Source organism: Typha latifolia, chromosome 5 (genome assembly GCF_019914945.1).
Source record: "Typha latifolia isolate L0001 chromosome 5, TyphaL0001v2, whole genome shotgun sequence".
Classification (NCBI taxonomy): domain Eukaryota; kingdom Viridiplantae; phylum Streptophyta; class Magnoliopsida; order Poales; family Typhaceae; genus Typha; species Typha latifolia.
This window is the reverse complement of record NC_133090.1, coordinates 14925184-14949053: the sequence shown is the minus strand read 5'-3', so window position 1 is coordinate 14949053 and position 23870 is coordinate 14925184. Positions and strand designations below refer to the sequence as shown.

The 23870-nt window shown below is 36.6% G+C and overlaps 4 protein-coding genes across 4 annotated transcripts; 1 reads left to right on the top strand and 3 right to left on the bottom strand.

Annotated features, from left to right (window-relative positions):
* Nucleotides 1-57: 57 nt before the first annotated feature.
* LOC140788715 (phosphoglucan phosphatase LSF1, chloroplastic) lies at nucleotides 58-7409 on the bottom strand. The gene is made up of 10 exons (XM_073138113.1): nucleotides 6932-7409; nucleotides 6700-6806; nucleotides 5800-6262; nucleotides 4436-4507; nucleotides 3328-3449; nucleotides 2106-2321; nucleotides 1652-1760; nucleotides 1458-1570; nucleotides 919-1066; nucleotides 58-409 (listed from the first exon to the last, which is right to left on the bottom strand). The coding sequence occupies exons 1-10, from the start codon at nucleotides 7241-7243 to the stop codon at nucleotides 290-292; spliced, it is 1782 nt and encodes a 593-aa protein (XP_072994214.1). The 5' UTR covers nucleotides 7244-7409; the 3' UTR covers nucleotides 58-289.
* Nucleotides 7410-8707: 1298 nt separating this feature from the next.
* On the bottom strand, nucleotides 8708-9926 carry LOC140788714 (uncharacterized). The gene has a single exon (XM_073138112.1). The coding sequence runs from the start codon at nucleotides 9905-9907 to the stop codon at nucleotides 8972-8974; it is 936 nt and encodes a 311-aa protein (XP_072994213.1). The 5' UTR covers nucleotides 9908-9926; the 3' UTR covers nucleotides 8708-8971.
* A 6792-nt stretch (nucleotides 9927-16718) lies between these two features.
* LOC140789533 (cinnamoyl-CoA reductase-like SNL6) lies at nucleotides 16719-21588 on the top strand. Its single transcript, XM_073139260.1, has 5 exons — nucleotides 16719-17113; nucleotides 18074-18249; nucleotides 20204-20404; nucleotides 20654-20807; nucleotides 20941-21588. Exons 1-5 carry the CDS (start codon nucleotides 16852-16854, stop codon nucleotides 21249-21251), a joined length of 1104 nt encoding a protein of 367 aa, XP_072995361.1. The 5' UTR covers nucleotides 16719-16851; the 3' UTR covers nucleotides 21252-21588.
* On the bottom strand, nucleotides 21533-23295 carry LOC140789532 (scopoletin glucosyltransferase-like). The gene has a single exon (XM_073139259.1). It carries the CDS (start codon nucleotides 23125-23127, stop codon nucleotides 21727-21729), a length of 1401 nt encoding a protein of 466 aa, XP_072995360.1. The 5' UTR covers nucleotides 23128-23295; the 3' UTR covers nucleotides 21533-21726.
* Between the last annotated feature and the right edge of the window lie 575 nt (nucleotides 23296-23870).

Genomic DNA, 23870 nt, shown 5'->3' with positions numbered 1-23870 from the left:
AATTACACTAAGGATGCTGCGTTGCATATTATTACACATTAGCAATTGATAGCTCACGTTCAGGGTACCCACATGTTATGTCCGTGATATATTAGCCCGTTAACTCGTGTGTTGCTTGGTAACATACTAGCAAAAGGAAGCGAGAGAGCTATAAACATAACTTTCATATTTTTAACATGTTTATAAAGCCCGTAACTTTGTGTTGATGAAGAGTAATGAGCATTTACTGCAAACTTCTTCTCCCCTCTCGACTAGAGCAAGATGAGCCATCCAGCCAAGAGCCAGATCTCTATTTCGGAGTGAGTTTGATTGGGCAGATAGCGAATGCCATGCGACGAGCTGCAAAGGCCAATAAGAAGCGTTCATCCTCTGTCAATGATCTCTCAATGACCTTCACAACTGTTGGATCCTGTCATGTTATCAAGCAACAAATTTTAATGCCTGAGATATAGTTTTATGTAGTTGTTAATTGTAACTTAGGGCAGTATGACAGAAGGCATGCGACTTGAGAGCTAAACACAGATATCTGCTAATTCTTTTGGGTTGTCATCTAGTTGACACAGGGTTGGATGATGATGGTGGTGGTCAACCACATAATAATTCATTAGTACGCCAAGCAGCATGAAGATGAATGTGATCTATTTAATTATATTTAATTTACATTAGAATTGGTTAAACTATACCCTAACAATAATAGCGACTCTGTTTCCTGCTTCATAGGGCTATAAGGTGCTGACTCATGGTAGCTAGTTCTTTTAATAGAATGAAAGAATATTTTTCAGATTTTAGATTATTACAGTTCAAATTGACAATTGCCTAATTATATCCAATAAATGAAAACTACAACTTATTAAAAGAAGGCACTGAGAGAGTCGAGCTAAAAGATTGATCATAGAAATTTATGGTGCAAATGTATACCTTTATATGTAGCTGGCTAGGAGCAGGTCTAATGCGAGCAATATCTCCAATCCTAATAACATTGTTTACATTCCCACTTTCATCTGTTTCAGTGGGCAATGCAGTCGAATGTTTCCACTGGCCTCCAATTATGAATTTATAATTATATCTGAAAACCAGAATGACATAGTAAGATCACAGCATAAAGAATCCATTAGGTATGACAGTAGAATATGCTTGTTTTCAGAAAAAAATATTCTACGAAAACGTTGGCAATTTGGTCACCTGCATTTTCTCACTGAAGGTGTATAATAACTATACATGAACAGGCTATCATCTTGTGGGTCTATCAAGCTCAGTTTGAAAGTTGTTCAGTCGAAATATTTTTTTGCTTAGTGATGGCTGAATATTTCAGCTGTTATATAAACTAAATATAAAGAATATTTGCTTTGGTTTCAGCAATTTTACTGCTTAAGCATTGGGAAGAAAAATGGCTCACTGAAAAGGAAAAGATAGAATAACTTCATTTGACCCAAGGAACAGAAGAGAAAGTGACATACTTTCCATGCCGTAATCTAAGTTCAGCTTCATACTTTGATCCGCCCTTGTGCACAGCCTTGACAGTATCTTTCCAATTACTTGTAAAATCTCCAACCAAGTATACTTCATCACCCTGTAGAAAATGTAAAATTAAGAAGCACTCAGTTAAATTACTAGATTCTTTGATTAATTATTTAATATGTTTAAAACTTACCTCTCGACCATTATTCCAGGCAAAGCTCACTGCATGGGTTGGGGGTCCATCATGTCTTCCGTTTTCCACCATGGCGATAAGATCCCAAGTTGCCCAGACAATTGCTGCTCTGCATTCAAAATTAGTAACTGAGTGTTGACTCCCAGACAAGGAAAAATCATCACATGGTCTCTATCAACTTGCACTAGGTTTGCGAAAAGAACTGAGAAAAACAGAAATTGGTTGGCTTTATGAAGAAAAGGTGTGCCTAAATTGTGCATCTACATCATAAATAATATGTGTCTCAAGAGAATAAAAAATTGATTAGATATTTGAGGAAAATCCATCAGCTCAAGTTCACTAAATCATCTCTTTGTAAAAGCAGACAGCCACTGCCTGCATACTAGTACAACAGATAACAGCTAATAATTTAAGTACATAAGAGTCTGCTTTGCTAGCTTAAACCTGAAAATACCTGTCAGGCCTACATGAGTGCAACCCAGTTACAAAGTTATGAGCAGCATGAAGAGCTGTATCTTGAATCCAGTGTAAATATGCAATCACACATGCTGGCGATCTATCAAATCCAGTAGTACAAGTCACGAATATTCGATGGTTCTTCCTTAGAAGTCGTAGTAAAAGCCCCACACAAAAAGGGAGTTTCTTTCTCAAGTCCATGGAGTCCACCTCTCTGTAAAGCATGTAAAGAATCAAAAATTCAAAGTAGGAAAAAAATATCTCCAGTGATAAACTTTGTTTATGTCTGATAGAAATTTAGAGTTCCTTTAACCAGTTAAGAGTTATCACTCTATTTTCACCAAATTCAAGCATAATAATAATGAAAATCAAAAGAATGAGATTATGAAGCATGGCCATATATACACCACAATATGGATATAGAAAATTTCATTAAATACCATTTAAGGTCATCTTATAAGTACCCAAAATTTCAATAAATTTTTTGAATAATCGAAGTATCATATACATATCCTAAAGTATCTGAAACGTATTGTATCTGTAAAGAGATGGCTGAAGTGTGGGAGTACACGTGCTTCTTAGACGATACCTTAGTTTGCAAAAACTTCAATAATATTAAGAAGGATATGTAGACAGAAACTATAATATAGACAGAACGGATGGACATGAGACATACAATTTCTTTTAAAAGAAGTACGATCTATCTGTGATCTACACACATGGTTACAGTAAATGCTGGTTAATTCCATCAAATTTATTCAATCCAATACTACTACCAGGGAAAAGAACAGTATAAGAGCCAACATCAGGATATTATTATAGGAGTCCTTTAACAAAATGAATGAGCACAAAGATATTAGGCCAGTCTCTGAGGACTGGCAGCACATGCTTAGTAGTTACCTGGTGGATTAACAAACAAAAAAAAAACACAAGTATATTGCAAGCTAAAATGTCCAGGTAAAAAAGGAAACCGAAATAAGTGGCATTGTCAAAAAAAAAAAACATAAGTATATTGCAAGCTAAAATGTCCAGGTAAAAAAGGAAACCGAAATAAGTGGCATTGTCAACTATAGAACCTACACAAGCAACATGAAGCAGTGAAGCTAACATTAGATGGTTTTCTTAAGAAGATAAAATGTTCAAAGGATTAGAGGTATTTCTTGAAAAATATGCATAAGAATAATTCAATTTAGACAGCAATAAGACAAACAAAATTCTACCTTATAGGATAGTTCACCATCAGGATGCTATTTTCGCGGCAAGAATTGTTGATGGATTCTGATTTGATTCCCCAATTGGCTCGCTCACTTTCACTTTGAAAATTTAGAACAGCGGTGATCCCCTGAACAAACATGTCCTAATGATTATTTTATCTAATAAAGAAGTTCTTTAGATGCCCAAAAAAACCATGAAAACCCCCAGATAGGTTATACTGGCATACAACAGGACATCACTTGGAAATCCTTACGAAAACTACAACAAACACAAAGGCCTTTAAAAAAAGAGAGCTACAGATGGACATTTGTTGAAGAATGCAGATCCTGTAGACCAAAAATGAATATGTCCACAAAAAGATTATAATTAATTGTTCCTGTAGTAAAAATGCAAAAGGTGAGTAAAAGTAGGATAAAAAGAGAAGGGTAATACTAGAACAGATTCCTACTAAAACATTTTTTTACATTGAGATTCAACATTCGTGAAGCAACCAAATAAGCATTTTGCCTAAGGATTTCTTTTATCATTTATCAGTTTATGAACAGGCCAAAAGAATTGAAATGCATGAATGGGTAATCATAAGAAATAACAAGTGCTAGGAAACAAGTAACAGTAAACTAATGAGCTATTTCATAGAAAGATAATCTTGATAACCATATGATTTCAAGAGGAAAACTATGCTAACTACGCTTGTTAGACCATAATTATGAATGCATATGGGGCTACATAAGAAGCTTAACATCCAAAGAATGAAAAGCTCCAATATGTCAATTTGCTCCTTTTTTCTCTGAGAATCAAAGTTTGCTTGATTGTTTGACAGATTTCTGTTATCCAAATTTATGTTAATGCTTCAATAAGTTTGAGAACTGATTTTGCCTATATTCAGTGTGACCCATGTCAATTCATGAATTATAAAGATCAAAAATCCTTTACAGTCGTATCAGCTTTGATCGAAGACGGATGAGCCAAATTCAAGATTCTATCAATGTATAAATCTGTTGACTTAACATCCAGATAAAGCATGTTTGAATATAATAGAATACTAAAGCAGTGAATATCTCTACTGGGTGACAGATTTCTAGACAGTTAGAATTCAACTGAACATTAGAGTACCACATCATTCGACAAGGTCTGCACATCTTTCTCTGTTTGTATGCAGGATCCAACATATATCTGCTCAGTAATCTGCAAACAATTAGCATATAAACAAATGTAAGATAATCATACTGAGACATGTACAAAATCTAGGCACTAATGTCTAAAGGTGTTAGTGCAGTATAACAATTATATTCTCCATAAATAGGATAAAATAAAGTTTATTTTAAAACCAATCATTTCACAAGAAAAACAAATAAATCATAACCATGCAAATTGTAAAATTTAAGGTGAAAGCTTTCTGTATTATGAAAATGAAGAATCTATAACTTAAAGAGTGTGGTACGTGCATTAGCCTGAAGCTAATAGCCTAACGATCATAGCAACATTACACTAACCAATCATAGCTAATACATTAAATTGATCGATCATTTTAAGACACATAGTTAATTGATCAGCTAGAAAGCATCAAAAGAATTTGAATAAAGATTCTGTGTTTCTAAAAGTAGATAACCATATGGATAAAGTCTCCTTTTTACACTGTTTAGTAACTCTGGAAAATGGAGATATTCTGAATACTTCCATCATGCTTAATCTTCTTAAACTTTTGATAGAATGTGTCTGATACTGAAAAGGATAAGATGTATAATAAGGCTGTACTTTTCTTTCAACCTTGAAGTTTCTCCTAGCATCCTTGCATATCTGGTCAACTTATCAGGTAAGAGATGTTGGCAATTTCAGGTAAACAAAACATCCAGTGGTTGTGCACCTACACATGTAATGCAACCAGGCTGCCAAGATAAAGCTCTGACACCAACTATCATGAAAAAAAAAGATTAAAAAAATCGCTTATATGAACAATTGACATATAACATGGCCCATTACAGGAAATCTATCAAAAATTACATGAGTATTTCTGATTAGTAGAATATAATTTTAAGACAATAGATTACTAATAAAAAGATGATAAACCAATTCTCAGGAGGATGCATGTGTCACGCAGCAATAATGTGCATCACTGAAATTGGTCGCTGAATTTTCATTAACATTGTGTACAACCATCTTCATTTACAAAATGAACTCATGGAACTAAGATGCAACCTCAGTTTATTTGTCGGTTGCTCAACAGTCTCAACATCACAATATATTCTTTTCTTTTGGAAAAAACAACTAATTTACTGGTTCAGTCTTACTATCATCTCTAATATATCAAAAGCTCTAGTAGTTTGTAGTTAGCTTAATCTTAACATGTTACAGAAGAAAAATAATAATCATAAGGTGCACAATGTAGGGCATCTCAAATTAGTGACCTGAAAAAAAAGAAGATCAATCAGGCTTGACTTAACACAACATGGAGGATAAAGAATGCAAATTTCCGTCACCTTGCTGTATTGCATACCAAGTGAGTGATTGTAGTATAGTTCGCCTTTAGCTCGATCAAGTGCCTTGATATACTCCTCCAGAGGAAAGCTACCATAAGCCCATTCAACATCTTCACTGTCTTCCTCAGAAAATATGCTAATAACTTCACTTGTACTTTTAGGAAGAGTATTTGCACCTTTCCGCAGTTGGGTGTTAATATCTTCACCTTTTTCACTCAAGAGAAGCTTCCAGCCTTCAGATTGCAGAAACTTAGGACTAAAAATTGCAAATCCAGAGTTTCCACTCCCCTCGGAAGATGACTGATTCGATGCCAACACGGTTTTATTCCAAGTAGCTAGAGGAACACGACCTCTATTAAATAAATTATGGTAATCTCCATTTAGATGTAACTGATGTATAGGATAAGGAGAAAATGGCCTTTCAAGTACAAGACTACATGATCCTGACATATTTAGCAGCACCCTGGATAAGAGATAAGAGAGAAATAAAAGAAAGAAAAATTGTAGGCACTGCTACAACCAATTCAGAATGTTGAAACATACACTCTGCAACCTGGAATAAACTATTTTTCCTGGGCTTCTAACATACACCAGACACAACATGAAATGTATTAGGTAGTCAATATTGAAATATTCGTTCTGGAAGGTTGTTTAAGTCTTAGTCAACCGTTATACGAGCAGAAGTGGATCGAAACAAAGTTAAGGAAATATCAAGATGTGCATGTTGCTATACAAACTCATGCTGAAGTGGCTTATGCCACTCCAGAACGGTGCAAAGATTCGTAAAAACAATGCCACATTCGGCACGTGGCCGTTCAAGAAACTCGAAGATCAAATAGTCCATAAGAAAGTAATTAAGACACACGAGCAGAAAAAAAAGAAGACAATATAATACCATACTCTGTATAATTTAAGTCCTTGATCTCAACAAATCCACCAGACGATCCATTGCTTGCCTTCTTTAAAGTGTCTCCGACCATAATTATTCTCGATTTCTCTGCATTTCCCTTCAAGCAAGGATACATAAATTTCAAAAGAAAAGTTTAAAGGGAAATCATTCTTCCATTATAAGAACATGAACCACATCAAAACAATGAAATTGAGACATCAAAAGGAAGAAAAAGAAAAATACCCCTTTCTTGAGAGAATGGACAAAGATCCTCCCATCCACGGAGAGCGCGAAGCGGATTCCCATCGGCTTCTCCAGAGTCACCATATACTCGTTTAGATTCATCTTCTGCAGACCCGGATCCGCAAGAGCTCTGACCCTCACACTTACCCGCACCAATCGACCCTTCCTCCCAGCCCTTACACCCCTCAATTCGCCATAGGCGAAGCCAATATTGCTTCCCCTGAGAGAAGAGATACCCACCGATCGTTCGATCGCCTTGTCGCGACGAGTGCAAGAGCGGAATGGGGATCGAGGAGAATGGAGAAGCGCCATGGATGCGATTTCTCGGAATTGGAGTAGGCGTTGTTCGTTATACTCGTTGCTTCGGGAGAGAGAGAGAGAGAGAGAGAGAAAGAAGAGAAGCTACTAGTATACTTCTCCACTGTTTATTGATCCAGATGTGGCCGGAGCGAGTTTGGCGCGGAGAAGCGTCGTTCGCAAACGCCAATAAAGAAGGCCACGTGACCAAGCCCATCGCCCATCGGTGGGGTCGTAACTCGTAACCGACGGTGAGGAGAAAATATCTTTTATTTTATTTTATTTTATTTTATTTTTTGCACGCATATCCTTCAACAACTCTTATTTACATGCATAGCCCTTCAAAAATCGTTACTTTTTGAGAAATGTGTATGAGATATCTCCTATATAGATACCTCTTAAATTTTAAAATTTATCAAATTATATATAAAAAAAGATAGAAATATTTTTATTTTTATTCACGTGTCTTATTTAAAAATAATATGCGTCTTTTCATCTGCTAATTTACTAAGCTTTTAATGGTGTCAAAAGTTAATCTCGAAGACATCCCATTGATCCGTAGATTTTAAAAAGTATACGTATAAATATATAATTTAGAAAGATGGACACAAAGAAGAAACATAGGAATTTTTTTAAAAAAGAAAGCCAATAATTAAATGTTATTTTTTGGTCTTCAGATATTTCAATGTCTTGAAAATTGTGCAAAGTTCTCTATGTTCTCTTAGGCTCAATGAGGCTTGGGCATAACATTTTGGGCCCAGGCTTAGATCACCTCCATCCTGGCCCATGGATACCTTAATAAATAAAGGTAGGAAAGCTTCCAAAGAGCTCACATCCTGGGCCCGGATAACATTAAAAAAGGAACGCGTTAGGCGTTGAGCATCCATTGATGTCCCTCTCCAAATGAATAAAAGGTATGCAAGCTTCCAAACTGGCAGATAGCAACCTCAGTGTGCCAGAAACTGTGATCAAATGGACCCTCCTTTCCATCTACCCCACTATCCTCTTCGATCCAAAACGCAATGTCAAAGAAGGAACCAAAAAGTTTGTAGAAATTCAAAAGATCATAATTGTGCCAATAGTTCATTGTTCATATCCCTTGTCAGTATTGAGGTGGGACAAAGTGTCAGTATGAAGTCATTGAAGCATTTGGATTAGTATTTTATAAGCTTTTAATCATTTAACTTGTAATATGGATAAAAAACTTTTGGTTGGAAGGAATTGTCACTGATGTCTATTTCAAATCCAAAGTTGGCCCAAACTACTTGCAAGGATTTTCCTTTTTCTTTTCTCAAGACTATTCACATCTCACACCATTAGCCAATCAAGGCAACATTAGATCGTCCAGGAATATATAGACCTCAACTTTGAGGCTGCAACTAAATTAAACATCCCCTCAAAGTGCGAACGAACACTTTGAGCTCAAAGTCAAATAGTTGGAAATCCAGTAAACGAAGTTAAAATAAATAATTCCCACAGGTATACAAATCTACAAATTTAATTAAGTTATCAACTCCTAATGTGAACAGTCAACTCTCTATTCCAAGTATTCTTACACAAATCCACAGCTTTAAAAACAACAAATAAAAAAGCAAAAAGAGACCCACATCCCTCTCGTGTTCTTCCAACCATCCTTTTGACTATATCACAACAACAACTCGGTAAACTGAAGGGAGAGAGGGAAAAAAAAATTCATACAATCCAAAAGTAGTAAAAGAAAAGGATACTGACGAAGATAGAATATTAAAGCGAGTGATGACTCCGGCTAAACACGTTCACATTAGCGAAGAGCCCGACGAGGTCCTGCCGGTACGGAAGAAACGATTGCCTCCCGCCTCTGCCTCCGCCCTTCGTGGTCTTCCCGTAGTAGACCCGGTGGGCGGTGACCACATCCACCTCGGTAACCTTACCGCCCTTCCCTTTCCCCTTCGCTTCCTTCTCTTCGTTCTTCTTCTTCCTCTCACCGTTCGCTGCGAGGAAGACGAACTTTTCCTTCCCGTCGCTGTGGCTCCTCCGGATGACGAGATCGCTTATCCGCCGCCACCGGACCAGCGACCCCGTCGATCCGCTCTTCTGGCACCGCTCCGGCGATGGCGGCACTGATCCCGGGGTCCACACGCAGTACGTCTCCGGCGGGACTCCGTCTAAATCTAACTCGCCCCCTACATCCGACGGGGTCGAGGTCGACGTGATCGACGAGTTCCGCTCTTCGAGCATAAGGCGCTTAAGCGGCAACCTTTCTGCCGCCGAAGTCTCCGCCGGCGGCATAAGCCGCGGCGCCTCCTCGTCGACGAGGAAGCTACGGCCGAATACAGGGTAGATCGGGCGAATCTGTCCGTTGGAGAACATCTCATCGGCGGTGATCGCGGGGTCTGATTCGGGATCCTTGATCACGAACGCGAACTCGAAGTCATCGCTTGAGTCATCGTCGCCGTCGTCTCCATCGCCGCGGTCGTGATCCTGATGGACGGCGCTGGTGGCGCGATCGTCGTCATCCCCGCCTTTGGCTTCTCGCAAGCTCGCTGAATCGAGAAGCTTCAAGGCTGCTGTCTCTCTATCCTCCATTCTCTGACACTGCGGGTACGAAGCCGGGCAATTTAAGCTGGGTAGTTTAAGATAGAGATCGGCGTTAATAAAGGGCGAGGGGAGAGAGTGTGAGAGCGTTGCTGACGTAAGCATTGAGATGAGAACACCCCCAAGTCCCTACCGCCTTGCGGGAGAAGCCACACGTGTAGCACATACGTACGGGAGCATGTCAGTTGTGCTTCTAGAAGGTACACGTGGATCTTGGCTTCTAGATCGATATCTCACCGTCCATTTACCTGCAAAATATTAATAGGAAACATATATCTTTTACTTCTAGTAGAGAATTTGTAATTTGAAAAATAATCTTCATGTTTACTAATTACAAGCTGTAAAATATAATGCTTTGTCTTCTAGATAAGGTAGAGGAATATAACAACTGGAAATAAAAGGAATTACGTGCTTGATTCCTTTTATTTCCAGTTAAGAAATCAAAAGAAATCAAACCTCGTTAAGACTTAAGAAGCTAGTAATTAGTTATTGTAGTTCAAAGTAAATGATCAAATCCACCCACGTAAATCCTAGTTAATGAATAGAAACTTCTAATAGCCTGTCAATATTAGATAACACCTAATTGTTGATAGGCAACGAGTGAGACGACGACAGCTGCATTTATGTTTTGGTTGTGGGGGGGACAGAAGACCCATCCGCACTGATATGAACTAATTGGGAGAGATCTCCAAAAAGTCAAGTCGTGCACCACCAAATTACCAATAATACCCAAACCTAAACCTAGAAGTCCACTGTTTGAAGCCTCAACTAGTACGGGCAGGTTAAGTTGTTTGGTGATTGATTAATTGGATAAATGACTTTAATTATCTCATTTTCACTTGCAAGTATAGCGCTTAACTATGTGTTACATTTATTCTTATCACATAAATAAGGTTTTTGATAATGTGTACAGAAAATATATTCTATGTGTATAAAAAAATTTCTTTAGATTTAAGAATGTCATAAAATTATGTTTAGGGATAATTTTGTTTTATCGAGTATTTATGGAGAGTTTTAATCTAATCCTAGAAGTCATCTATTATTATCTTGGAGAGACTTTTTAAGAATTCTAGTAACTTTGGATGGAACATATTAAATCATTTTTAATTCAATGCATCTATATCGAATTTGAAATAACTATGTATCAAGGGTTACTGAAATAAAATGATCAATGTCTTGAATCACTAAAGTTCGAAAAAAAAATAATGCATCACAAAATCTAGAGAACAAAATTCTTACAAATTGGACAGTGGAGATTAGTGCATAATCTATAACCTTCTTATAACTACTAAATTATTTGAGTGATTATTTTCAATTCAAGTTTGAATCTGTGATTTTTACTCGGTCTTAGATTTTTTCCACATGAAAGTTTTTGTATTTGCAATTTTTTTTAACGCTTTATCTTTCATATTTATTTTATTGATAGCGTATAGAAAATCCATATCCTAAAATATTATAATTAAAAAATAATTCGTTTTTTTTTAAAAGAAGAAAAAGAAGAAGAAGATATTATCCTAGTTGATAGTATTTAGAATAACACAACAGTCAACAAATAACTTTATCACTACCCTTTGGGCAATCGTTTCAATAATAAGGCCCTGCAAGAGTGCAAGGTCAACAGCTTGGAAGTGGTCAAGAAGTTGGTAGTATATAAACTTCCTTATTGAATAAGGAACGAGTGGTATAAGCTGCTGATGCAATTGCCTTGCCTTCCAATCCACCAATAATACTTGCAGAAAAAGTTACAACAACCTCGGATACAGCTCAAGGAGAGGAATTGGAGTTCCAAGGGATAAGTTAAACAAGCAGGACACTGCTTAAAGCAACAGTGACAATCTCATTGATACCTTTAATTGCCAACAAAGGTTAAGCACTACTCTTTCTAGAAAGCCAAAAGGCTTTAATTCTTATGTACATATATATATATATATATATATGTATATACTCACATGATTAGAGCGAATCTGGAGGATAGAGTGTTCGAGAATAATCTTGATTAATGATGCATAGATAAACAAAACAAAAAAAAATCTTTGTGATGTGAGAAAAGAATATCTATGTTTGAAGGTTGACCTCTCTAAGAAAACTAGTTTTGCCTTTTGACCAAGCAATCTCGGAAGCACACCTAACTTGGTTTCCTGGTTGGAATCCGAACTCATAATAAGAAACGATAGCATATAAAGACCTCCTGAGTCGTCTACGAGTGGGATTATTCGCCAGCTTCTAGAAACAACTTTTGGGACATACCAAAACTTATGTATTTGTATTTAAATAATTTCAAAAAAAAAATTAAAAGTTCACAGCGAGCTGTCAGTAAAAATTCTTCCAATTTTTACGCGAAGAACCCTTCACCTTTTCAATTTTTGACAAGTGGACTTTCCTTCTGGCTTAATGGAAGACCTCCAAGATAAAGAACTGTTAATTACGGGTATTTGGTAATGGTAGGTGACAAGTTGACCACGAGATAACAGATAGATTAGTGGCGGCAAGTGTGGTCAATTACCTAAACGAAGACCGGACACGGGAGATCGTTTCCACGTCCACATTCCTTCCTTGGGTCAAAAGAAAGGTTAGACTGGGCTCTAGTTCGCTGATAGGGCCGGCCCAACATATAGTCCACTGGGGTCCCTCTCCTAATAGTAGAAGCCCTGTATGTAAACCACCTTGTTAGTTAATCACTAAAAATATTGAATTCAAAAAGATTATTTAGCTTACGATAGAGTTTTTTTTTTTTTCTTTCAAATAGAGCAGAGAAGACGGGAAATAGGGCAAACTAATTATTTTTAATCTAGTATATATAATTAGTTTCATTAATTAATTTAATAAAAATACTATTATTAGAAATATCTCATCAATATCTTCAAAAAAAGTTTAATAAATATATCAATATAAATTTCTGTAATTTATCCAATTAAAAATTAGTAATTTAAAATTACTTTTATAAACTATTTACTTTATTCTTATTTTAACGATGTCCATGAGAGCCCATATATTTTTTTTATTAAAACAATTAACAATACTAGCATTTATTAATTAATACCAATTATACAAGCACGAGATCAAAAGGGATCTTTTTGGATAAGCTAGTCATAACTCATAACCAGATAGATATTAAATAAAAAGTGGTGAGATTTGAGCTCCAGCCCAAGCCGAGCTGAGATTGGCTCTGTTTATGGGCTCATAATTATAAAAAGATTATAACCTTGGCTTAGTGACATGGAATTATTAATTTTATAGCCAGCTAATGCCTTCTCTCTCTGACAAGAGTAGGTAGATCGGAGAGGTAGTGCCGTCGATGGAGAGGGATCGTGTATATTTTATTTTGACTGTACAAGAATTTTCAATAATTCATATATAATATTTAATAATAAAAACATTAAAAACGTAGGTTAATGCAACTTGCAGTTTTATAATTATCTAATGACCCCTTTCTCCGGTTAGATAGGAAATTGTCCAATTTATTTATTATCATTTTATATAGGAATAATTGTACTAAAACTCTTAAACTATTACTATTTTTTATAATTTTTTTATTGTGACATAAACTTTATAAACTATTAAAAATATCTTATCAGACAGAAAATATAAAGGTATTTTGATAAATATATTCTCCTTCCCTAAAAAATACGAAGAAAAAAAAATATCATATAGGTATATAGGTAACTTACATGTGACAACTTATCAAAGATAATAAAAACCTAATGAAAGCAGTATTTAAAATATTTTTAATTGTTCGAGGAGTCTATGTGTCACAAATTTTTTTTAAAGAGAAATATAAAAATGATGATAGTTCATGAGTATTAAGTGTAATTAACTTTATATATATATATATATATATATAATATTATAAACTAGAAAAAATTAGAAATAATATCTTACATTTTAACTATAATGCAAATAAAAGCATCTCATTTGCAAATAGAGCCCCAGTATGCTAAAAGTTTATTGTCAAGTTGCATTTTATATTTGATAGATAGGAAAACCTGACCATCAGTCTAACTTAGTCATGGGACTAAATCAAGTCTTTAAAACACTAAACTCTATTGACAATATTAATGAATCCAAGATTATATCACGACAAGAATAATTAGAAAATAGAAAAATATATATTATTTAATAAAGATAAAAATATTCTATATTTTATTCCATCACTCACTTTGTGTGCTTTTTAATTTAGACTTAACTCGAGACCTGCCTCATAAATAGAGAATTTTACTCATAATAATAATAATAAACAAAATATAAGGTATTTTCAATGATTTTCTCCATCAACTAAACTAGACTATGTATTCATTATACAACAAGACCCAAAAATTTAATTAATCCCACTGAAGTAAAGACTATTTTTGGGTCTTGTTGTATAATGAATTGGGTAGGGTTTTTATAATATCTGAGACCTGGGAGGGGACATGTTACCTCGCATGGTTACATAGGCTACAAAAATAATAATTATAATAATAAATATATATCTCACAGTAAATAATAGTCAGTAGTATTATTTTCTAAAACATAATGGTTACATGTGCTACATGAGTGACGGTATAAATAAATTTCATTTGTGAACAAGTGGGAGTACCTAGATTCATTTCTTTCAGAGTAGTTTGGACTTTTGATTAGATTAAAGCCTGCCAATATGAAACGAATCCGAAATTCCAATCTATGTGATTTAGAACAAGACCAAAAAATAAAAATAAAATTAGGGATGTTAGATCTTAGTATATCACTCGTGATTAATATTTTGACTTCTGAAAACTTTCTCGACTTAAAAGTCATATGATGCATCTCTATGCGGATACTCTGCAAATTTATAACTTGGGATAGACCTATTAAGTTGATTTAATCAGAAGAAGTACATAGACTAATTTATTATGCATAAGTACATAGAGTTAAAATATATTTAAATAAAATAATGTAACATATTAGTTAACTTGACCTATAATCCCAAGTCTAAATCTAATTTTATTAATGCATTTAATGTAATATATTATAGAATTTAAACGAGCATAATCAAAGTAACAGATGCACGAGGATGTCACGGTAGCCGGAACCACATCCTATCTAAATATTCTAAACAATACCCGGCGACCCAATTAGAACCGCAAGGATTCGTTGGAGCCGAGCCGAGCCGAGCCGGTAGGTAGGTAGAACGAGCCAATGAAGCAGGAGGTTGGTTGGTGGGAGCACGCGGGGATCTACCAACCCAGATTCAAAATCGAGCCCACCCCGTTGAATCGTAGGTGAACACGAGTTAGCCTTGGACCATGGTCAACCAATTAGTACCGTAAAATAAAAATAAAAACGAATATAATCTCCTAGCTTTTTCCTTCTTTTCATCACTTCCCCATGGAAACCTCGAAGGTTCCAAAATATAATATAAATGATAAATTATAATTTTTATTAGATAAAAAGAAGGAGAAATAAAATTTGAAGTTGAAGATCTCACATAGACCAGTTTTAATCCCTCACATAACCTGCAGATGGTGATGTTTAACGTACTAATCAAACAAAGACCAACTCATTGACAAATTCATAATCTCAACATGCTTTATAATATACCACGAGATAGTAGTAATTAGCGAAGTAACGCAGTCAATCATAAATTTATTATACACGTCAGTAGCATTTATAATATTTTTAAAAGAACTTTATAAAAAATACTTTATTTTTTTAATATATATTATCGTTTATAGTTACAATATGGGGGTGGGTGCCTATAATTTGATCCCTATATCTAGTTCTTTAGGTTCGTCAATGTGCCATTGAAAATAATACTTGCAAAATATTTTATAATGCACAAGAGATCGATGGTGGTTATTAATTCATATATGGTCAGCTATAAATTTACTGTACATGTCACTAGTATTTTATGATGTTTTTAGAGAATTTATTAAAACACTATTTTTTTTAGTATTTATTACCATTTACACTTAACATTGGGGTGTGTACCTATTGTTTAGCCACTGTATTTTATTTTTAGCACATAAAGAAGTATAATGAGTTAGTTTTAACCTAACATACTATTCATTTAACCTTAAAATCTAAATCCTTCTTATATATATATATATATATATATATATTATTCAAATGGTATTAGGTTTATTTTTATATCTATAGTTAATTTAACTTATTTGTTAATTGTAAGTTAAGAAAACTAAATTTGTAAGGTAAAGTTGTAACATAGTTGTAAGTTATTCAATGGTATTATTTGTTTTTTAATTTTAAATCACTGTGATTAAAACCAAAATTATACTAAAGAATACTATTTGCTTTTGTATAAATTATTTAAAATAATTAAAAGCTACCTAGTAATTTATCCAATATCCCGTACAAAGGAAATATCTTCTTTTATACAAGATAAATTATTAATAAATATTTTATACCGTAAACTTAAAAAAGGTTTTTAATCTTATATATATATATATATATATATATATATATATATATATATATATATTAACAATGAGCTATTTGTAAATATTTCGTTAAAAACTAATCATAATAACAATTCAAAAAGAGTTAAAAGATCTTAGGAACACTTATAAGATTTGAAAAAAATATTATGGTGTTAGTTAAAAAATAATTTATGATAATTATGATATTTTAAAAAAAAATCAGTGATAATTATTTTAAAAAATTATATTTATATAATAGGGTGTGAATGATAGTAGAAATAAAATTTGAGGGTGTTTTTGGTAAATATCCCTAATTTTTAATACAAAAATAGCTGGACACTTGGCATAGGATCTCGCCACTTCCCTATCGATTGCCGGTTGCCGTGTAGCACAATACGTTGACTTCCATGTCACCAGCTAACTACCCATCTACCCATGCCCCAATAAGGCCAAAGAGCTATATGCCGAGCCGAGCCGAGCCAAAGCTCCCAAAAAAACCGCCCATCTACCCATGCTCTTTACATGACCATCCGTATGACTAGTTATTTTTTGGGAGTGAGAATATCAAATATCTCTAGTCTTATTTAAATATCTCGCCCTCACCGTAGGAGAACCCATCCCTCTCCACTAGCCGAGAGAAGATAGAGAGAAGGAGAGATGGGGGTTTTGAGGAGTACGCAGAGCTTGGAGGCGGAGGTGGAGGAGATGAGAGCGATGATTCTGAGGGGAAGCGAAGGATTCGGCGGCGGCGAGTGGAAGATGCGATCACGGGCCGTTAAGAGGGAAATGGACGGCGATGGAGGGGCGGAACACGGGACGATGGTGTGCGTCACAGGGGGCATCTCCTTCGTAGGATTCGCCGTCGTCAATCGCCTCCTCGCCCTCGGCTACACCGTTCGCCTCGCCCTCGAAACCCAAGGTCAGTTCTGCAAAACAACGCCCGTAGTTTTGCGAAATTGGATAAAATATGGGCGGTTTTCGTATATTTAGTTTCTACCGGGTGTGTTTTGTTATTTCCGTTGCCTCGAGTAATGTTAGACGCGCAGATGTCAATGGCATGCTGTTTGGAAGAAGACATCACTCCTACCGCTAGATACGTAGATTGGAAATTTTGAGCCTGAGAAATGAGCTTTCAAGGCAGCGACTTTTTTCACTAATTTATTTTGGTGGTTCTTCCCTAATTTGTCAAAACTTTAAAAAAGACCTTGTTGTTTATCTTTTACTTATTTCTCCTTTTGAAACTACGTTTGATCTGCACCACTTAGATTTGGGTGTTTCTACAAATTAATCAACAATTTGTGCTTGATGTCAAGCCAGTGTACAATTTGATTCGTCTTAAAACACGGACAAGATTACCGACAGAATAATAACTTTATGCCTTCATTATTTTGTCGTCTAGTAACTTGTAAGTTGTAACTAGTTCTCCCCAATTTCGGATAACAACTTCTTATCCACCGTTTCAGTGGATAAGAACGAATTCTCTGTTCTAGACTTTTAGATGGAGCAGCAATATTATACTTTTCTTTTAATCGGAAAAAAGCAGTAGCCCCTGATTCAAGAAACAATGGGGCAACCGTAGCTTCAACTCTGTCTTTGGAAAAAAAAAAAAGAACAATTAAATAAATACTCTGATACGTGGGACCGCAAAATATATTTCTTTCCAATGGGCAGAATTGCATGATTAAAAAAGTAATTCTATCTTTTGCTTCTCTGGTGAGAAATCTAACCCAGTTGTTCTACATGGTAAGAAAGTGATCGGTTAAAGCTTAATTCTATCTTTTGATGTAATGCAGCTCTTTCTCTTTTCTGCATGCATAATTCCTTTTTGCTAATGCCATCAACACCTGACTTTAGCAAGATGGATGGAACAACATTGCAGAGGATTTAGACAAGCTAAGAGATATGGAGATGTTTGGGGAGCTGGGTCGAGATGGGGTATGGACGGTGATGGCGAATGTCATGGACCTCGATAGCCTGTGCCAAGCATTTGATGGATGCGTCGGAGTGTTCCACACTTCTGCTTTTGTGGATCCTGGGGGCATCTCGGGCTACTCGGTAATCTATCAATCCCTCTTCTTTCCAATTGTAGTTTTATCTCATCATCACTTGTACTTGCTTGTCATCACTTGCTTTATCTAATTGTACTTGCTTGACCATAGCCATGCCAATACAACTTATAAAGATTCATACGAAGAGTATATATGGGTGGCGACAATAGTTCATTTAAATTTTGAGAGAAATTTTCCTGTAGAGATGAACGAGTAGGTATTCTGTTATCATGCTTCATAAAGTGATAACTTAAAGTTTGCACGGATCACAATTGAAACAATTGCAAAGACATCGTGTCGCTATATAATTCATGAAGAAAAGATGCACATCTATGTTAACAGAGACATCAAGCCGCCACTGTCTTAACGTTCAGGCTAATCAACTTCATCATAGTTATTAATGCATTTGTCTAATAAATGTCATTTATTAGTTATTAGTATGCATGGTCTGGAATCGCACACATAGGTGCCTTCCCCATCAATCATTATGGTGTACCCTCTATGAGCAAATACGAGAGTCTCATTCTTAAATTTCTACATTTTGGACGGTGCTACTTGACTTACTCTAGATTGGAGGATACTTGTGCCACGCAACTACTTAGCAATTAAGGCCTTTTGATTTAGTTGAACCTACCCTTCCTTTCCAGCCTCATGAGTCTTGACCTGCTTCTAGGTGGTGGTAGGTGCTTTAACTTGTAGTTAGCTAGTAACAGGAATTGGTCAGTTTCTCCTATATCAAAAGATAGGAATGAGGCATTTGAGAGTTGAGTTCCAAACTAGTTTCACATGGACATGCATTGATTTGATATGAGGATATCATTGAAGCTAATTGCAAATCTAATTGCTAAAGCTATTTAGGTCAGCTTGATGAACCTCTCATTATGTGACTCATTGTCCAACTCTGAGCTCATCAAGTTTTGATTTAACCGGTAAACAACAAAATGAAATGTTTTAATCGTTTATGATATTTAATTCTTTTGATCAATAGTAGCTCTAATGTCATCCCTTAGGACACGGCTATCCAATCCTGAATGCAGCAGTTGCCTTATCAACTTTTGGACAAGTTTTTTAAGCCAGTCCAAGGTAAGAATATATTTTGGTAGGTGGTGACTGTTCTGCACACGTCAACTCATTTAAGCCAAGTCATTGTTTTCTGGAAAACATTACATTTTCTTTTTTTGACTCAGAACAGAGGAAGTTAGAACGATATTTATTTTCTGCTATTTAATGATAGAGAGTTAAATGTAGCAAGATAAACATGGCTATTTACTAGCCTCAACTCTACATTAGTTTCTTTCTCAGGTGGACCCCGCAATAAATTAGTGGTAGCTGTTCTACCAAACCCGTCACATTCAGACATGGACCACCTTTACCATTTACCAGTGTAAATTCTGGAGTCCTAATGTGGATCCTTGTTGTAGGGGAACAAATCTATTATCAAGCATGGTCATGAAGTGACCAAGACAGAGCTACCCAATGGTGTCACCTCATATTGGCTTTTCAATGCTTGTTTAATGTTATGTAGCTATCTATTGGGTGATATTTCTTTCTCTGCCTGAAAGTTTCTCCTTATGCAAGTAAACAAAGAAAATTACAGCTAGCAAAATGCCAAACGAATTAAAATTTTCTTCCCAACTGTCTCATCAATGCTGCCGATTGTAGTATCCTCAGTTTGGTACTGATGTCTCCCTCTCAACAAACTGAAATGATGTGCTCTGTGCTCAGCAGGGACATTCCAAATTCTGCTACATGGTAGTCAAAATTTTTTTCCAACTATTTGTCAAGTGAGCAGAAGATCTTATAGATCTAATGGTACTTCTGGAATAATCAAATGCATATTTCATTTTGGATTCTGTCAACTAGCTATTAAGTGAAAAATTTGGCAATACCTTGTTTTGAAAGTAACTTGTACACAAAACAAACCTCACCTCTCACCTTGTTTGTGATGTTAATCTCCACAGAAGCACATGGCAGACTTGGAAGCAAAGGCAGCAGAGAGGGTGATTGAAGCCTGTGTGAGAACCCAAACTGTAAGGAAGTGCGTCTTAACTTCATCGCTTTTGGCTTGTGTCTGGAGGCAAAACTATCCTCGTGACCGCCGTCTTCCCACTATTGTTGATGAGAATTGTTGGAGTGATGAAAGCCTCTGTCGTGATAAAAAGGTAGGACTTTTAAGTTTATCTCAACTAGAGTAGCAGGGAAAGACATTTCATTTTTCTGTAAGCAGGAAACTTTTCTAAAAATGTGAGGAAACCATTTGTTTGCAGCGCAGTTACATACCTCGGTTTCTAATCAAATTTACTAGTTTACTACAAAATGTAAAATTAATTTGTAGCACTATCAACTTTAAGTTTATCATGCTGCAGTCTGCCTCAATTTGCAAACTGATTACTTGTCTTCAACAATTTCAGCTGTGGTTTGCTCTGGGCAAGACAATGGCAGAGAAAGCCGCATGGAGGGCTGCTCGAGGAAGGGATTTGAAGCTGGTCACAATATGCCCTGCCCTCGTCACCGGACCGGGATTCCGCCGTCGCAATTCTACTGCATCAATCGCCTACCTCAAAGGTAAGGTCTCTTAGATGGTACCATATTTGTCCTCCTATATCTATTCTTCTTATCGGTGTCAAGTGCAATACCATCCTTAACCAACTTGATTGGCATTACATGATCATTCTGAAATCCATTGTAATACTTGCAGGAGCTCATGAGATGTTCTCAGAGGGCTTGCTCGCGACGGTCACCGTTGACAAAGTAGCGGAGGCCCATGTTAGCGTCTATGAGGCCATGAGCAGCACTGCAGGTGGACGGTACATCTGTTATGATCATGTCATCCAAAGAGTTGAAGAAGCTGCTGAATTGGCCCGGCAGCTAGGAATTCCAAACAGGATATCTAGAGAGGCATCTGAGGACCACCCAACCTGGTTTGAACTTCACAATAGGAAGCTTTCCAGATTAATGTCTTTGAGAAGAAGATGCACATATGACATGTACTCGATAGCATATGATTAAAACTTGAAGCATCTGCGATCAAGTTTAAAGATGCTTGCAGAGCTATCTGTGAAGTCTGGTTCTTGAGGTTATCACATAACCTGGATGAGCTGTAAAGCAATCTTCCATCAGAATGCAGTGAGGGGGGTGGGGGATGATGAGAATTTAGGGAATCGGCATCTTTGTACATAATCTTTTTTTGTAAGCTAGTATAGTTTCATTATTTTATATTAAATTCCATGTCTAGTAGCTCTTCGCCATCATCGGATCGTTCCATGATCAAATGCAAACTCCTTTACAAGATTGAGACAGTGACGATGCAATTTGATAAATTATCAATTTTGTAGGATTTCGTATACATATCGATCTCCTTTTGAGTCTTCAACATATTCAAATTTCCCAACTTGCTGTTAAACGTACACAAGAAATAGAGGCATCGTCAAGATCTATTTCACCTTTGCGTTCCTCCTAGCACTCAACTCCTCTATCAGCTGCTTCAAATCAGCAGGAGATGATCCACCCTCTTCCACCGCCCTCTTCGCCTTCTCCTGAGCTCTCTCGCCCTCTTTCTCACCGCCGCCGCTTCCTCCCCCTCGCCCATCACCCTCTCCACCGCCTTCTCTATCACGTCCGCCATGATCAAACTCCTCGTATCCAGAGAAAACCCGAATTCCTTGGCACCAATCGCAACTCCCACCTTCTCTATCTCCACCACCACCTTCTCGTTATAAAACTGGTCGGCAAAAAGCGGCCATATAATTAACGGAACCCCGGCACTCACACCTTCGGTGCAAGAATTCCACCCACAGTGTGTCAAAAATGCCCCTACTGCAGTATGATTTAGTATAAGTATTTGAGGCGCCCATCCTCTTATGATCAACCCTCGCCTTTCTTCCAATCCTTCTGGTAGCCAATCTAATCCTCCTTCAGTATCTCTAACTACCCAAATGAAATCTTTGCCAGATGCATCTATTTCTCTCAATTGGGCATTCGAAATATGAGATAAAGTCCCAAAACAAACATATAAAACCGAGCCAGGTTGCTTGCTATCTAGCCAATTCAAGCACTCGTCCCAGTCGATGGAAACCTTATTCCCCCTCCGAGAATTATCCGCCACGTCTCTGTTGTAAAGCGAGAGAGGGCCGACAAGCCACGCTCTCCTGCCGATAAAATTCCGATAGTGTTCGACGTAATGCGACTCCAAATCGTAGAAGCTATTCACCACATCCCCAAAGCTCTTCTCAGCTGCTTCACGCATATCTAGGGCCAACTTCCAGAGCTCTGGCCTCTTCTTGGGATCCAGCATTTGGGTTCGGAGCATCTCGATCTTGTGCGGTAGTCCGGGTATGACTACCGTCTCGTCTTCTGTTTGGAGAGCACTCATGGGGTCGTACCTCAGAAGGTTATCACCCACGCAGTGATTGAAGACCCCGCTGCCGCTAAAGACGAGGCGCAGCACGCCGAATTCGGCGGCTGCGTCGGAAGACCATACGAAGAAGTTGTCGGTGATGACGGCGTCGATGAGTTGTTCTCTGAGGATCTGATCGAACGGTTGGCGGAATAAGGAAATGGCTTGGATCATCTTGGCGCGCATCTCCGGGGTGGTGACGGAGACAACGTTTTCCACGCCGGGAGGAAGGCCGGCTTCGGCGGAAGGGAAGGGGACGAGTTGGAGGGCGATGATGGGTAGGAGGTGGTGGTGGTGGGTAGAATTGGAATTGAAGTGGTCAATGGTGGGTTGACTCAATGGGGCACTGGCGTGGGTGGTGAGGATGGTAGACTTGACTCCATGAGAGGAGAAGAGCTTGGCGAGGTCGACCATGGGGACCATGTGGCCGGGAGCGAAGAAGGGGAAGAAGAGGATGTGAAGTGGTTCAGCCTTGGAATGCTTTTCCATTGCTGAGGAGCAATGAGTTGAGAATTAGTTTGCTTTGCAAAGTAGAGATATATGAACGCTACAGATATCTCAGCATTTTCAGCCAATTCGTCGTTGCTTACGTTAGGAGGTTCAATGCGATGACTGTTTCAAATCCCTTGAAGCAATAAAGAAGGGTTCTTCCTGCTTCTCTCATTTCCCTCTCTTTATTCTCATGGTGTTGCATTCACAATAAAAAAACCCAGCAATCTGAAATGGACCAGCGTTGTCACTGAATTGTTGATTTAAGGTTTTTTTTAAACATAATAATTAAAATAATATATGAATAGTTTTAAATAATTTTAATTAAAAAATATATATTTACAAAAGTAGTATAATTATCTGTGTACCTTTTAAAACATATGTTATTTATACAGATATCCCAGGATTACTTTTTATATTATTATTATTATTTAGTTTTTAAGTATTTATCAGTTAATAATATTTTTAATTTTTACATTTAAATTGTTTAAATTTTGATGATAATTTACTCCAAAGACAAGTAAGTAAAAACCTTTGTAAGGATATATTTGTAAAAAAATAATAATTTTAAAACATGGATATATTATGAACTAAATATTTTCAAAATTTTAGGACTAAGATAAGATACTGTAATGATATATGATAGAATAATTAGATAATTTTAGGTGACTCAGATCGCAAAAAAAGAATCAGATTGTACAAATCACTGGTTCATCGGTTGAGCTAATCATTTTTTTTTATTA

Coding starts and splice junctions, on each gene's coding strand:
- LOC140788714 (XM_073138112.1), bottom strand. CDS start 9,907: ATGCTTACGTCAGCAACGCTCTCACACTCTCTCCCCTCGCCCTTTATT.
- LOC140788715 (XM_073138113.1), bottom strand. CDS start 7,243: ATGGCGCTTCTCCATTCTCCTCGATCCCCATTCCGCTCTTGCACTCGT. Junction 4,508..5,799: donor TTGGTATGCAATACAGCAAG/GTGACGGAAATT, acceptor AATTGTTTGCAG/ATTACTGAGCAGATATATGT. Junction 3,450..4,435: donor AGACCTTGTCGAATGATGTG/GTACTCTAATGT, acceptor ATGTTTGTTCAG/GGGATCACCGCTGTTCTAAA.
- LOC140789532 (XM_073139259.1), bottom strand. CDS start 23,127: ATGGAAAAGCATTCCAAGGCTGAACCACTTCACATCCTCTTCTTCCCC.
- LOC140789533 (XM_073139260.1), top strand. CDS start 16,852: ATGGGGGTTTTGAGGAGTACGCAGAGCTTGGAGGCGGAGGTGGAGGAG. Junction 20,405..20,653: donor GCCTCTGTCGTGATAAAAAG/GTAGGACTTTTA, acceptor CAACAATTTCAG/CTGTGGTTTGCTCTGGGCAA. Junction 20,808..20,940: donor ATCAATCGCCTACCTCAAAG/GTAAGGTCTCTT, acceptor TAATACTTGCAG/GAGCTCATGAGATGTTCTCA.